General features: G+C 34.5%; 1 protein-coding gene across 1 annotated transcript; it reads left to right on the forward strand.

Moving 5' to 3' along the window:
- Positions 1–5,509: 5,509 nt before the first annotated feature.
- Positions 5,510–12,796, forward strand: LOC125846608 (uncharacterized). The gene is made up of 7 exons (XM_049526161.1): positions 5,510–5,686; positions 7,214–7,479; positions 7,667–7,794; positions 10,062–10,167; positions 10,453–10,971; positions 11,229–11,566; positions 12,285–12,796. Exons 2-7 carry the CDS (start codon positions 7,311–7,313, stop codon positions 12,441–12,443), a joined length of 1,419 nt encoding a protein of 472 aa, XP_049382118.1. The 5' UTR covers positions 5,510–5,686; positions 7,214–7,310; the 3' UTR covers positions 12,444–12,796.
- The last annotated feature ends 2,828 nt before the right edge of the window (positions 12,797–15,624 follow it).

Here is a 15,624-nt window from a genome sequence, read left to right on the forward strand (position 1 = left end):
AGTATGATAAAAAAATATTTTTGAGAAATAATGATTCTTTTATTATTAGAAAGTTAAGATATTAGATTATTTATACTTGTATAATCATGTTATAACTTTTATTTTCTATTAGTTTATTTAATCATATTTGTAATTAGGGAAAATGCATAAGTATCCCCCAGCCTATGCCCAAAATTCCTGAAACACACATAACCTTTACTAAGGTCCTNNNCCCCCCCCCCCCCCCCCGAACTTATTTTTTAATTAATTTTTTACCACTTTTCGACTTACGTAGCAATATAAACCAGATAGGTTGAAAGTTTTGTTCAACACGCGCTGGCCCCAAATTTTCAACTTTCTAAAAAGTAAGCTATCAGTTCAAAAGTAGCTTTTACACTTCCCAAAATTTCAAAAAGCTTTCACTTTATGTTTTAGATAAAAATATTATTTATAATCTACTTTGTTAATATATTTTTAGTTAGTTTATAGATTTCAATGTTTATATATTTTATTTCAAATTTGGGCTTGTAAAATTTTGTAAATATTATATATATAATTTTATTTTATTTGTAGATAAAAAAATATTACTTATAGTCTACTTTGTTAATATATTTTTAGCTAGTTTATAGCTTTTAATGTTTATATATTTTATTTCAAATTTGGGCTTGTAAAATTTTGTAAATATTATATATATAATTTTATTTTATTTATAGATAAAAAAAATATTACTTATAATCTACTTTGTTAATATATTTTAACTAGTTTATAGTTTTCAATGTTTATATATTTTATTTCAAATTTGGGCTTGCAAAATTTGTAAATATTTTATTTTGTATTAAGATCCGAAGTTACAATTATATTGTTATAGTTTTCAAATTTGAAGTTAACAATTTACTTTGTAAATATTTTGTTTTGTATTCAGTTTGACTATATCATTTAATCTTATTAATTTAACATAATGAATGTTGATATTTCAAAAAAAAAAAATTGTACTCATGTGAATTTTACTGTCTTTACGAAAAATTTCTATTCATTTAACGTTTCTTAAGTTTAGCTTATCACACAGGTAGGTGAAAATATATTTGATCTCTTTTTCAAGCACCGTTAAGTTGTAAAAAACCGAAAAAAACCAAAAAACCGAAAAAAACTGAAAGAACCGACTAAAACCGAAATCGAAAAAATCGACTTTGCGTGGTTTGATTTGGTATTTAGATTTAATAAACCGACATAATTGGTTTAGATTTTTTTAAATGAAAAACCAAACCAAACCGACCTATGTACATCCCTACTTCTAAGTCATCAAGAATCGTGGTTGAGTTCAAAGGTTAGTTTTTTCTTGATTTTATTTTGTTAGCTTTTCGAAGAAAGGAACAATTTAACTTATGATAATGGAGGCTTTTTTTTCCAAACATGAAGAACAATAATAAAGAAGAAGACAATTGAGTTAATATTTATTTTTTTCAAGTTTATTTTAACACATGATCAATTTTTATTGGTCAATGCTGTCTAAAAACTGCACCCATGCGCCTAACATAGGTGAAGTCACGGACTCAGCCACGTAGGCCGAAAAGTGGTAAAAAATTAACCAAAAAATAAGTTCANGGGTAATAGGACCTTAGTAAAGGTTAGGTGTGTCTCAGGGATTTTGGGCATAGGTTGGGGGGTACTTATGCATTTTCCCTTGTAATTATTTCAAACTATTGATTTATTTTTATAATTTGTGTTATTATACTATAATATAAATTATAAATTTAAAGATCCATAGGGCTTACGCCCCATGTCTCAAGGCTTACGTTTCACCCTATACTAAGTAAAACGCCTCGCCTCACGCCCTCGCCTTTAAAAACACCGCGCTCGCCTTTCTCCTCCCTCTTTCAATCTCACTCGTCAGATAGACAAATGCATATGTATATCAGTTACATATATACAATTATTTAACAGATATGCATATACAATTCGCCTCTCTCCACTCTCTCGCTCGCCTCTCTGCTCCCTCTAACATGTAGCTACGAATCGTAATTAGCAAATTATAGCTATGGAGCATAATTAAGTTATTTTTGAATGGCTATATGCGAAAGTTCCCAAAAATTGGAAAACTTACATGGTTATGCAAACTTATACCAGTTAATTAGTCATCATAACTATAGTTTTAGTTAATTATCACTCGCAACCAACATTCAGTGATAATTACGTGGAGTGGAGTTTCGAATTTGTATAATATAATTTGTATAACTTTTGTATGATGTAATTTTGTATAATATAATTTGCATAACTGTTTAAAGTTTAGATGTTTGTGTTGGTATAAATTCGTTATTTCGAGTTTATACAAAAATAGCTCAATTATATAAACGGACCCGCGAATTATACAAACTCACCCACAAATTATACAAACTTGATTATACAAATGAGACAACTTAAACTGTAACTACAATCCGTAAATATGCAAACTATAGTTATCGAGCATAACTAAGTTTATTATATTGACTATTTGCAAAAATTCCCCTTTAAAGTTTTGATCCCAAATATAGTGCTAAAGAATGCTATCTGTCTTTTTTAAATAATTAAATAATATCACATAAATTGAAAAAAAAATAATAACATTGTTTCTCTCCATCTCCATCCAACAACAAAGCAACAAATTTCGTCCATCTCTATCCAACAATCGTTTCACTCGTACTCTTGCCACTTGTTTGATTTTTTTTTTTCTTTCTTATTTTATTTTACTTTTTCATTCTTTCATTACAAAATTATATTACCTTTTCTATTTCAGTAATTTTCTTCATTTTTTTTATGCTTATTTAAATTTGAAATTCACCAAAAAGATAAAAAGGAAGAGCATACTACTCCCTCCGTTTCACAAAGAATGACCTCCTTTCCTTTTTAGTCAGTTTCAAAAAGAATGACCTCTTTCCTTTTTTGGTAATATTTTACTTTTTGCTTTCCACGTGACATGTTTAAGACCACGAGATTAAGGGCAATTTTGTACATTTGACATAACTTTAATTTAGGACCACAAGATTCAAAAGTCTTCTTTATTTACTTAAACTCCGTGCCAAGTCAAACCAGGTCATTCTTTATGAAACGAAGGAAGTATTATTTTTATTTTTTTTGGTAACTAGCTTTCCATTAATCACCAAAAGAACATTACAACTCTTAGCATGCTACATCACAACAATGCTATCCTTAATCAAACCACAAGCTGCCTAGAAAATAAAACTATGTATTAGACTACTTATTCTAAGGGGGGCCCTTACACAACTTAAATATATAATCTCTTTAGCTATAGTTTTCAACTGTTGCCGTCTTGTTTCAAAAATTCTTTGATTTCTTTCATTTCATATCCCATATGTGATTTCTACATACATCATCTTGAACACCTGCGCCTCCTTAGATTTCCCTTTTGCATTGTTGATAGTCCATTGTATGTGTTGCTCCCATGTAGTAGCATTATACATTGGCATGTTCATCCATCTTAGGATTCTATCCCACAATCTTCTCACATAAGTACATTGCACAAAGAGTTGTTCCCTCAATTCCTCCTGCAGTTGGCATAGGCAGCATGTTTTCTCTACATCCAGACCCCATTTGTTCAGTCTATCAGTTGTCAGCTTCTTTCCATGAAGTTGAATCTATGTTGTGAACTTTGATTTTGGTCTGGCAACATTCATATACATTAGACATTTCCATGGCACCTTAGGTTTACCTTGTAACATATTGTTGTAGAGCTGTCTTATCACACTTTTCTCTGGATTGATAGTAGGAAATTGAGATATAACAGTCCTTGCCTCTAATATTTTTCTAACCATCCAACATGCTTGCTTTGGTACTTGAATATTATCTCCTTGTTCTCCTTTTATCATTTTATGTAGTATGTATGTATCCATCGAATCCACAACTTGTCAACTTTGTTCTCCACATCCCAATAGTTCTTAGCTATAACAGTCTTGTTCCAGATTCTCAGACTAGTTAGGTTTAGACCTCCCACACACTAGGGTGAGCATAGTGTTTCCCACACCACTAGAGCTTTTTTGGTAATGGTATTGCTTTCTGACCAAAGATAGCTCATACAATAAGCTTCGATCATCTTCATCACCTTAGTTGGCATCATAAACAGTTGTGCCTAATAAACTTGTATTCCAAATATTACAGACTGAATAAGTTGTGCTCGACCAACGTATGACAGCTTTCGAGCAGTCCACAAAGATATCCTAGCAGTGATCCTTGTGATGAGAGGTTTTCATTGAATGAGAGTGATTTCTGAGTGGATAATGGAATTCCAAGATATTTGAAGGGAAACTCTCCACGACTAAATCCCAGCCTAGTGAGGATTTGCACTTCCTCAGCCAGTGATACTCCCCCAAAGTACACGGAGTTTTTCTCTAAATTAGCAAGTAGTCCCGATGCCTTAGAGAATTCATTGAAACATTGTTGTATCATAGTGACTGACGCTAGGTCACCTCTCGAGAAAAGGAGCAGGTCATCTGCAAAACACATGTGACTTATTCCTAGCTTCCCACACCTTGGATGAAATTTAAACTCTCCAGTATTCTTGAGGCTGTGTAATAATCGACTTAAGTACTCCATAGCAATTGCAAAAAAGGAAAGGTGATATTGGATCGCCTTGTCTTAATCCTCTTGCAGCTTTAAAGGGATGAATTGTTTCTCTATTAGTCAATACAAAGTAGCTCACACATTCCATCACCCAATTGGTGAACCTTCTTGGAAATCCAAGTTCAGTCATTACTTGGTCGAGATATATCCATTCCAAAGAGTCATAGGCCTTTTGCAAATCTATTTTGATCATACACCTTGGAGATATGTGTTCCTTGTTATATCCCTTCACTAATTCATGTGAAAAAATGATGTTGTCTCCTATCTTCCTCCCTGGTATGAAACCTGCTTGTTCTTCACTGATCACAATGGCCATTACCTTCTATTATTATTATTATTTGATACTGAATACACTACTAGATATTTGATATTGGATCATTGTGTTTTGTTCTTTCTTTTTAAGTATGTATCTATGCAAAAATATACTAAATACATCACATTTTTTTTATCTTACATACACGTACTTATGCATAGATACACATTATGTATATGTGCATATTCAAAACTAGATATATAAATACATAAAATTGTGAAACTCAATACATTGTGAAGCACAAATACAGAGAGGGAGTGGAACGAAAGACGGAGAGATACAAATGAGAAAAGAGTGAAACGAGCAAGAAAGCACATTGTATCTCAGATAGACAAATACATGTGAATCTCACGAGACGAATACATCGTATCTGATAACAAACTCAAACACATTTTGTAATTAACTAAATCATCACTTTTTTTTAACATAATTACACTCTATAATTACGTGTTTTCTGAAATTTCCTCTTAATATTAACTACGTAAGATACATAGTAAAAATTTTTGACCTCAAATGCTAAATTAATTCCGAGTCTCTATAGCATATAAGGAAAACAACTAACTAAAAGAAGGAAAGAAAAGAAATTATCGAAACGTCAGTGTTCACATTCTTTAGGTACAACTGCTTACAGCTTAAAGTACAAAAATACATTACTTCTGTCAGCCGTAGCCTATACAGTATCTTTTGTTTTCTATATATACACAGAAGAAACGAGCAAAAGAGAGAGAAAAGCGCGCGTCTAGAGAGAGAAAGTGAGAGAGAGACGCTTGGTGACTCTACCAGGTAATATAGACCTATAGATACAGAAATTCGTAACTCTATGCTGACTTTTGTGTGTATTTATCTGACATCCATGAAATCATCCTTCACTGTTTCTGTGTATAGTACTGTTCATCGTCTTGTTGGAAGTTTTTTTCTTTTGGTAATTTGAGCTGTTTTTGGACTTTGAATTTTGTTTAGGGTTTTTGATCTGTTGATCATTTGTGGTTTTGGTTGTTGAATTATGTGTGATTCCTTGATTGAATTGATGAAAGTTGATTGAGTTGACTTTGCGATCTTCTGGGTTTACTTTTAATTATTTTGGGGTTTTGGGTTTTCTATTCTTGTGAATTTTTTAGGCTTTGGTATGGATATACGAGAACTTTATTACTGGTAAATTTTCATTTTTTTCTTAATTTACGAATACAATTTGATTTTTTGAAAATATTCTGGAAATACGGAGTATTCATCTGTTTTCTTGACCATATGTGCAGTATTCTGCTTTTATTTTATTTTTTTAAAAAAAAATTGGGTAAAAGTTTGATTTTTATTTTGAATTCTAGAAACTTAGGAAAATAAGTCTTTGTTCTTGTAGATCTTAATTAAACATGGTTTATCTGGAGTATATGGGTGGTGTGGTGGTTTATAGGTTTCCTGATAGGTCTGAATTAGGTTAATTTGAGGATTATTTGGGATTCCATGAGCCGAGGAGGAAAAATCAGAGTAAAAAAATGTTCTTTTAACTTTAAAGGTGGACAGAAGTAGCATCTTATCTTTGTTTTTCATGGGAAAAAGCTTTTATTTTTTTTAATGTTTAGGGAAATTAAGCTTCAAATTTGGCAGATAATAATAAAGGATGAAGTTTGTGGAGTAGATAGTGATATAGGAAGTGGAGTAAAAAAACATGACTTGAAGAATTGTGTGAAACAAGTAATTTATCCAGTCAAGGTATTATTGATTGATTGAGACAAAAGGATTCCCTCAAAACAACTCAACTCCAACAAGCCTCTGTGGAAGGAGGTTTATGTTTGTTTGGTGGTGTGAATTGGGTGGTTTTTGTCGGCAGGTCCAGTTTTGATGGATTAGTGTGGAGCAAATTAAAAGAGTCAGTAAACTAAATTGGTCTTATCATCCATCTTTACAAAAAACTGATTTGAAGGTGTGATTTCACCACCCTTGTAGCTTTTGTTAAATTTGGTGGTTAAACATTAGCAAATTGTGGTAAAAAAATTGTTTCCATGCTTTGATGGGGGGAGAAATACCCAGTGCAGAAAAATTATCTATATATAGATGTTCTTGATGTTTGCTTCAGCCAATAGTTGAGTTTTGGGAGTGGTTTATGATAGCAGGAATTTCTCTGTTCCTTTATATCAAAGTGATTTTGGCTATTGGTTTGCCAGAGTTCATTTGAGTATGATTTCTTTTGATTAGTTCACTGCATACATACAGTATATAACTATAAACATTGTTCTATATATTCTTCTTTTCAATATACTAACCTTCAGGCATAGCCATGAATTCTAAAGGTTTTTCAATTTTCTTTGACAACAGTCTCTTGTGGCTGATACTATATCTGCCTAAAGGGGTTTTGAATCCCTACTGATGCTTTCAGATCAAGATTGTGCTAGACATCCCAAGTACGAATCAAATGCCATCACTAAAAATGAAGACAAAGCTTGCCACATCCAGTTCGAAAGAAAAAAATGGTCTCCACGTCTGTCCAAATTCTAGTGTCATATCCAAGAGTTCTCTCTCTCGAACCAGAAGTGTGCAGAATGCAGACGAAGTTGCAGATCTGATTCACAATACTCATGATGGTAGGTTTGGCTCTATGTTATGGCTTTTCAGAATAAGAACTTTTTCGTTGTTATTGTGATGGTGTGAGAATGATGCTTTTTTCCTCACCCACAAGTTTTACAATGGAACTCTCTGCTCTATGCTGACGTTGCCATTTCTTCGTACTGCGCATTCTGGTTCAATCATCAGTTGCTTTAATTCTTGCAGTTCCTAGCTACTACAAAGTACATCCACACCAAGTCGGAAGAAATGGTGATCATGCTAATGATTTGGTAGATGACCTGCTTGAAAAGCAACAGCCACCTGTTACTGATTCTGCAAACCTTGATACAACGGTAAATACGTCCTCAAAGTGTTGACAATTAGTACCTGTCGCTTTAAGTTTCATTTATAGTAGTCTTAATTTATTTATTCATTTCTTTCAACCTTACGGTGTATAATGGACACAAATTCTTCCAAATATACACATATTGCTGTCATGCATCTTCAGCTTGTTATATAATAAATTTATATAGTTCCCATTTTCCCGGTAAATGGTCATAAAGTGTTTTCATAAACATTATGGAGATACAGAAACTGAACGTAGAAATTCATAGGAGAAAACAAGGAACCAAAGAAAGGTCCACATTTAAGCCGTCTGATCTCTCCATATCTCTACTTAAGTGGTCTGTGAAGAAAACAGTATGTGAAAGGGCTGAGACACGAGCATCAGGAAAAGTAGGCCATTTGTTTTACGAGAGTCAAATTGAGTAATCTTCATTTTGATATTTGACATGAATTAATCCGAGCATCAGGAAAAGTAGGCCATTTGTTTTACGAGAGTCAAATTGAGTAATCTTCAATGTGATATTTGACATGAATTGATCTGTTTTCTGAAATAAAATATATATGTTATGAAAAATGGTTTTCCTGAACAGGTAATAATTTTTTGAAATGTCTAGTGTTATAGATGTTCAAAATCAGCACTAGAAGGTGTCACAATTACATAAAAAAGTCAGCAAAAATGAAAAAAAAAAAAGAAACATGCTGGCTATCTATACAAAAGATTCGATGAACTGTAACTGGGTTTCACTATCATCTATCCATTTCTGTTTACACCAAAAAGATATCCACAAAATGCAATCTGACTTGATCTTCAAGACTGAGTTCTTTTGTCTGTTTAAACATCTCTTGTTTCTCTCTTTCCAAACACACCACCATATGGCTGCTGGTACTGTGTTCCATTCTGTCTTGATCTGCTTTGAAAGACCTTTCCTGTTTTGAGATTGTACCTAGCATTACCCATTTGATGCCCAGAAATTTCAAGAAAAACTGCAACCGCTGTGTGCTGATAGCAATGTAGAAATAAATGGTCAACAGACTCTTCTCTCACTTCATACATCTGTAAACTATTGGACTCCCCTTCTTTGAAGATTGTCTTGAGTTAAGCAAGTCTTCCTAGCCACCAAAATGTTGCTTTAGAGTTCCAAACTTGTTTCCAGAAACCAAAATGTTGCTGATAGGACTCCCTCGTGAGCAAAATTATTACATGCCCTTACAGTAAAGATGTCCTTGCTGTGTTCCTTTACAGGTAATATATGTTAACCAAATACCTAAGAACCTTTAAACATAGATTTCATAATTGAATAAAACTGATTTGGGAAATTGTGGTATGACAAATTTCATCTTGCAAAAAGTGAGTGGGTCAGAACAAGACCCCAATGCAAGGCTGCTGTAATGAGAGCCCAGATATCAGTCTATCACCAAAAACAGAAATTCATTATGGTCAAATCTTCCGACTAAAATATAATAATTTATCTCAGAAGTAAATAGTACTTGTTTTTTTTGATTTGCACCGGGTGTCCGAGTCTCTTTGAGCCCTGACTAATCCCGGGGGTGCACAGGCCCTCGGCAAGGAGTTTCCCGCAAGTGCACCACGGTTAATTCAGGTTTTACCCAGTCCGATGGCCCTCAGAAATTGTTTGCACCCAGTGGGTTTCGAACTTGAGACCTTGAAAGGGAGCAAACCCCAAGGCTCAAGTCAATTGCCAGCAGGCCAACCCCTGAGGGTTAAATAGTACTTGTTAAATACCCAATACAAGCACTTTAGTCTGAGATTTCAGTATCCAGTTGCCGAAATGTTGGACACGTTGACAGCCTTACTTTCCCATATAATAGGTCATTGAGAGACTCCTTTAATCTATATATTACTGTGTCGTTTCATGCTTTATCTTGTACATTTCCATTGAGTACCATTTGTTTCTAGCTGCTTTTGTTGTACTTAATATGTGCTTGATTTTTTTGCTCAACAAAAAGAATAATGCACAAGTAGAGTACAACAAAATCCGACCCCAACTAGCTTGAGATTGAGGCATAGTTATTGTTGTTCAGTGCAACATCAACAGCTAGAAAGAATTAGATAATTCACGTTATATAACTCACATATTATTACTTTATTAGTTCACGTAATATATGGCTGGCTGACACTAGGATATACGCGCTCCTATCCCCTGAAAGTTTTACACTTCAGTTTACTATGCCATACTTGTGCCTGCATGCTGAAAGTTTGACAATTTGATTTTTGATGTTTGTACTGTCCTATCATGTTTTGGAATCGCTGCAGGAGTCTACAGTAGTAATCTGCAAACCAAGTTCAGAGACAATCTTTTCACCTAGTGTGGAGCCTGTTGGTGGTGCGCACAGTGAGTCTGATATACCAAGTGATGGAGGTACACCTCCAATTTTGTTGGATTCTTTTGTTGATTGTGAAATTCATAATCAGATTTTGTTTCTTCTCTTTGTCCTGAAAAAGTGCTTAGGCAAACCACAACCCATCCTTAAATTTGCTTTATATCTTCTGTTCTTGAAAAGGATGTTGCCACACAGCCAAAAGCCCCTCGGGTCGTAGATGATAAGAGCTGAGAAGCACACCTCTCTCTCTCTCTCCCTCTGTTCTAGTTCTTGTGAAAAAGATCATTATTACATAAACTTATCGTATTTTTGGTTGCTTACAGCAAGCAATGATTTTTATGTACCCCAATTGGAGACTGAAGATAGTGATAGCAGCAGAAGTTCGTGTGAACATCAGACGTGCAATGTTTCAGATTTCTACATCTCCGATATGATTGTTTCTTGTTTAGCCGTCGAGGGTGAAACCATCTATGATGACAGTTTGACTGACAGATTCTTGGCTGATTACAAGTGTGAAGAACCAAATATCTTTACTAATGTTGATGAGGAATACTTGCTGTTGCCTTTCCTTGAAGACACTGCAGCAGCTAGCTATAGTCAAGAGTGCAGAACATCTAGTGAAACCGCTGTTCAGTCAGATGATTCGAGCTTATACATGGCAATTCACCAGCTCAGATCATCTGAACAATCTGATGCTTTCACATATTTAGAATCTGATCAAGCAGAATGCTTTGACCCACATATTTTCATAAGAAATTTGCCAGACATATTAGAGAGGCCGAATATTTTGCCAAAAGAATCAGAAACATGCAAACCGATCACCCTAGTACTTGACCTAGATGGTGAGATTCACTACTTGGGTACTCTAATTTTACTACTCATTATAGTCTTGCTGCAATTTTTGGTTACGCTGGAAATGATGCAATGTGTAGCTTGTTTTTAAAAACAATCTTTTGCTATACCTGAGGGCTAGTTACTAAGATTCCTTTACAGCAGGGAGAGTACCCTGGTACCTTCTTGTATAATACATATATTTTACAGCATGACATGGTTCCCATAAGATGGTCTAATATTTTGCGTATTCATTTCATGTCTTCAGAAACACTTGTTCATTCTACACTGGAGCACTGTGACGATGCAGACTTCACATTTCCTGTTTTCTTCAGCATGAAAGAACACATTGTCTATGTGAAACAGCGGCCTCACCTCCGGACATTCTTGGAGAGAGTTGCAGAGATGTTTGACATTGTAATTTTTACTGCTAGTCAGAGCATATATGCGAAGCAACTGTTGGATATTCTGGATCCAGATGGAAAGATTATCTCAAGGCGAGCATATCGTGAATCATGCATCTTCTCTGATGGAAGTTATACAAAGGATTTAACGGTATTAGGTGTTGATCTGGCAAAAGTTGTAATTGTAGATAATTCCCCACAGGTAATCTACTTGCATCTTGTTTTTGATGATAAACCTATTATTATACACTTAATTCTGTTAGTTTGGAATGTGTTTAGTCATGTTAATATGTTTGCTTAGGTCCTATGCTTTCTTCGAGTCTTTTAACCCTGTTAGATAATCTTATGCCACTAGATATCTAGAGAATGTCTAGTACTTTTCATTTTTTGGGGGGTATAATGGTGGTGGATTGAGAAGATTATAAATGGAGAAACACGGTCGATAAAAATCTACAGCCAACCCCGATTTTGAAACTGAGGTGGTGTAGTAGTAGTTCCTGTATATGCTTATCCTGCTGGTGAGACAGATAGACACAAATCTATTTATACTTCTGGTACTGGGTTGGTAGATTCCTCCCTTTTAATTTTTTTGTTTTGGTTATAGGTGGTAAGGGGAGTGTACTGGTGAGATTAAGTCACTAAAATTCCTGTGCAATCTGTAAAATAGACACAACACCTTTATCAGGCATTTCACTGCGCTACTCTAGTCGTCTGTAGGCAGAGTTCAATATTGTTTGTAAAAAAAATATGGTCTCTTGATGTTTGTGAGTTTTTTTTCAAGTTTCATGTGCTTAGTTGGAAATTGGAGAAAACTAAAAGTGACATGAACCGCAACATAGCAAATGCAGAGTGCTTATTTGAGCATGAAGTAAGGCTATTGTTTTATGTAACTAAATATTAATTTCCCATCTTGATTTCAGGTTTTCAGATTGCAAGTGAATAATGGGATTCCTATTAAGAGTTGGTTTGATGATCCTTCAGACTCTGCACTAATTTCTTTACTTCCATTCCTAGAGACACTGGCTGATGCTGATGATGTCCGACCTATTATTGCTAAGAAATTTGGTAACAAGGAATAAGAGGCCCTTGTTTCTTCCTAGTAGTTCCTCTAACACCTCCTCTCTTCTCATTTAAACAGAATTATCCTTCATTTACATGCTCATTGTTCTATCCTCATTGAGCCTTGATATAATTGGGGTGTGCAATAAGAATACTAGTCCTTTTCTGGTTGAGTCAGTTTTGTTGTGCGCATTCCTTTTCTTGTTTCCACCCTGTTGACAACTTTCTTCAGTCCATTGCTTACTAATTTGTTTCAAATATAGTTGCAAGAGGTTCTCCTTGTGTGCAATGTACAGTTATATTTGCCTAGTTATTTACAAGCTTGTGTATATGGATTGATCTATTGTGAAATAAATTGTGATTTCATGTTTCATTATCATAGCATAAAGCTGTCCATTGGACTAAATTATACCTGTTCATTGTATAGCCTTTGCTCAATCTAGCGTACTTATCAATTTTGCAGTAGCATAAGTTCCCAATCAAAGGCTAATTGGCCAAAAACATCAGGGTTCGCAGTCGAAATAGATTTAGAAGATATTTGGATCATCATTAGATGATGCTTTAAAGACCACCAACTTTTAGAAGTAAAAAATAAAATAGCATGGACATGCAAGCACTTACTTGTTTCTTCATGTAGACTTGCACTGGCTGTTCTGATCTCCTTTTATTTCAGAACGCTACTTGTTATATGTGCTAAACATAGTCGAAAATCTGTCAAACTCGCCTCAAAGCCTAAGTATAAAACCTTAGGTCTGGAGGTTACTACCTAATCATTTTGCCTATTCATGAAACAGTCCACTTGTAAGATTGACTGCCTACTATTTATCAGGAAATGAGAACAGTTGTCTGAAGTTATAGTCATTAAGTTAAGAAATTGATCAGTTAAAATGTTACAGAGGTTCTTGCTAACATTTCACCGAGAGAATTGATTGCTTCAGAGTTGAAAGTAATAATAGTATAGTTCCACCACTTATTTACTGCAGGGAGACCATTTTTAGTGATTCATACTACTAAGGGCTAATTAGAGCTGTATCGCCAGATTGCTTTGAATATTGGTAGATTGCCTTTCTTGGTCGCTGATACCTGCTGAAAAGCATTAGAGTGACGGCTAACTGTAAATTGTACCGAAGTAGAGACTAGATATATGTGCAAGGGTCATGGAATTTCCATTCTCTATCAAGTTGAACTTCTTTAGCTCTACTTCAACTCTTTCTCTATAATTTCTTCTTGCATGGTGTAATAACTGTCAGTCTTTCACTGGAAAATCCCTCTGCTTCTGAAAAATCCCAAACAAAACTATAAGAAAAAAGGAAAAGAAAGCTCAAGGTGATACCTTATCAAAAAAAGTAAACACTAGGGGATAAAAGTAAGACTAACTCTGAGCAACATAATCTTCTTGTTATAGTGAAACTGAAATCTACAGATATTCTGTTTAAGTTTACTTTACCTTCCATTTTATGAACTCTCTCATTTTACATGCTTGGTTAACACTTAACAGTTCCTCGTGATTTGAACGTCATGCTGTTGCTTATTCCTTTGATTTTCATGTTAGTGAATCTAGTAAGCATTCCTTTGATTTTGATTTCATGTTGGTGAATCTAGTAAGCTATGCTTCTGCATTTGTTTTGCTTAACATCTCAAAAAATTGAAGAATAATGCTTTTCAAGGATCTTCAGTTATTGCTAGTTCAAAAATAAGTTCATACAACTGTTTTCATACTTGATATGATGAATACCTAGAATATTCTAGAGAGCCTTTTTTTTTTTGAGTGGATTATTTTGGTGAGGTAATGTCTGGCCCGTGCGATTCATGTTATTTCAGATAGTTTTGAAGAATAGTTAGGTTGGCATTTCTACAACAGTTTATAAGTTTGAATTGTGTCAATCTGCTGATATAGTTGACAAATCATTGCTACTGGATGTAGACTATATCATTCTTTTGGATTATCCCAAGAATGAATGCTCATCAAGATAGCTGAGCTAAAGCACTAGATCGTTAGTGATTAGCCTTTTGCTAAAGTTAGAGTTCTCTGTAGATTTAGGTCATTAAACTTCAATGAGGATGACACTTTCTGCCTGCTTGGTAGCTCAATCTGTATATACTAGTAGTTTTTGGGTGCAAGGAATATTGTGCAAAAGGATTGCAGTTTGACTAGGAGGTACGGAGTTTACGATTTTATGCATGACCGGATATCATGATTAATCTATAGTCTTTCCCTGGGATGTGAGTCAATATGGCAAGTTTGGGATATTAGCCATGGCTGAAATCTTTAGGATGGAATATGAAATAGCCTTGTGAAAGCATGTCAGATGATGGAGTGCATCATTGTGGGGGTCAGCGTGTAGTTCTGAGAATTTGTTTGTTAGGTATATAATTGCAGGTTGTTCCTTGGTTTACCTGCTTCCAATCCTTTTAGTATTCTCGCCCATTCGGATCATGATATTATTGACTTGCTTTTCGATCAAAATGATTTCATAACCACAAAGAAACACCTCTTTCCTTTGAACATGATGCTTGATATTGACATGAGGGTTCTATTTCTCGGTATTGAATAGTTTAGGCAATTAATTCTGCAAGAATGGGTGTTTTCTAGGTGGTGACAAGGTGGTAGGGCAAGCTGCAAACACTAGATGATGTCTCTGGTGATGTAGAGGTTGGGACTAGACTTTCAATTGGATGTTTCCCAGTCGAACCCTCTGTGCGGATACTGAGAAGTTTGCATGATTTGGGTAGCTCATGGTCCAGCTTACCATTATATTTTTTGTCATTGATATCTGTGCTTGTAAAATTTCATTACCCTTTCCAATCTGAATCTGTTATCTGCAGGTCATATGGAGATAACTAGTGTTTTGGCCACGAAGTGGACTAATCTTAGGTATGCAGTATTGATTTGTTTAATGTTTTCTCAGGGTCACGACAGAAACTAACTACCTTTTGTTTTATTTTGTTTTGAGAAAAACTAACTACTGCTGACAATATCAGGTTTTCATTTCCAAAATCAGGTTGTTTTCTCTTTTTTTTTTTTTCCCTTCATTATTGAAGTGTCAGGATGAACTCAAATCTGTGCAAGGTATTTTCGTAGGGCAGGATCTATAATAAGAGATGTCATATCTTATCCCTTTCTGTATAGTATGTTACTGCAGTATAGATCAACTAGCATTGACCTTTTTTTTGTTCTGTCATGTCTTTGATGCTCTTTTA

The sequence above is a fragment of the Solanum stenotomum genome, chromosome 12, assembly GCF_019186545.1.
Source record: "Solanum stenotomum isolate F172 chromosome 12, ASM1918654v1, whole genome shotgun sequence".
Taxonomy (NCBI): Eukaryota; Viridiplantae; Streptophyta; class Magnoliopsida; order Solanales; family Solanaceae; genus Solanum; species Solanum stenotomum.

Coding starts and splice junctions, on each gene's coding strand:
- LOC125846608 (XM_049526161.1), top strand. CDS start 7,311: ATGCCATCACTAAAAATGAAGACAAAGCTTGCCACATCCAGTTCGAAA. Junction 7,795..10,061: donor CTGCAAACCTTGATACAACG/GTAAATACGTCC, acceptor GAATCGCTGCAG/GAGTCTACAGTAGTAATCTG. Junction 10,168..10,452: donor TGATATACCAAGTGATGGAG/GTACACCTCCAA, acceptor GGTTGCTTACAG/CAAGCAATGATTTTTATGTA.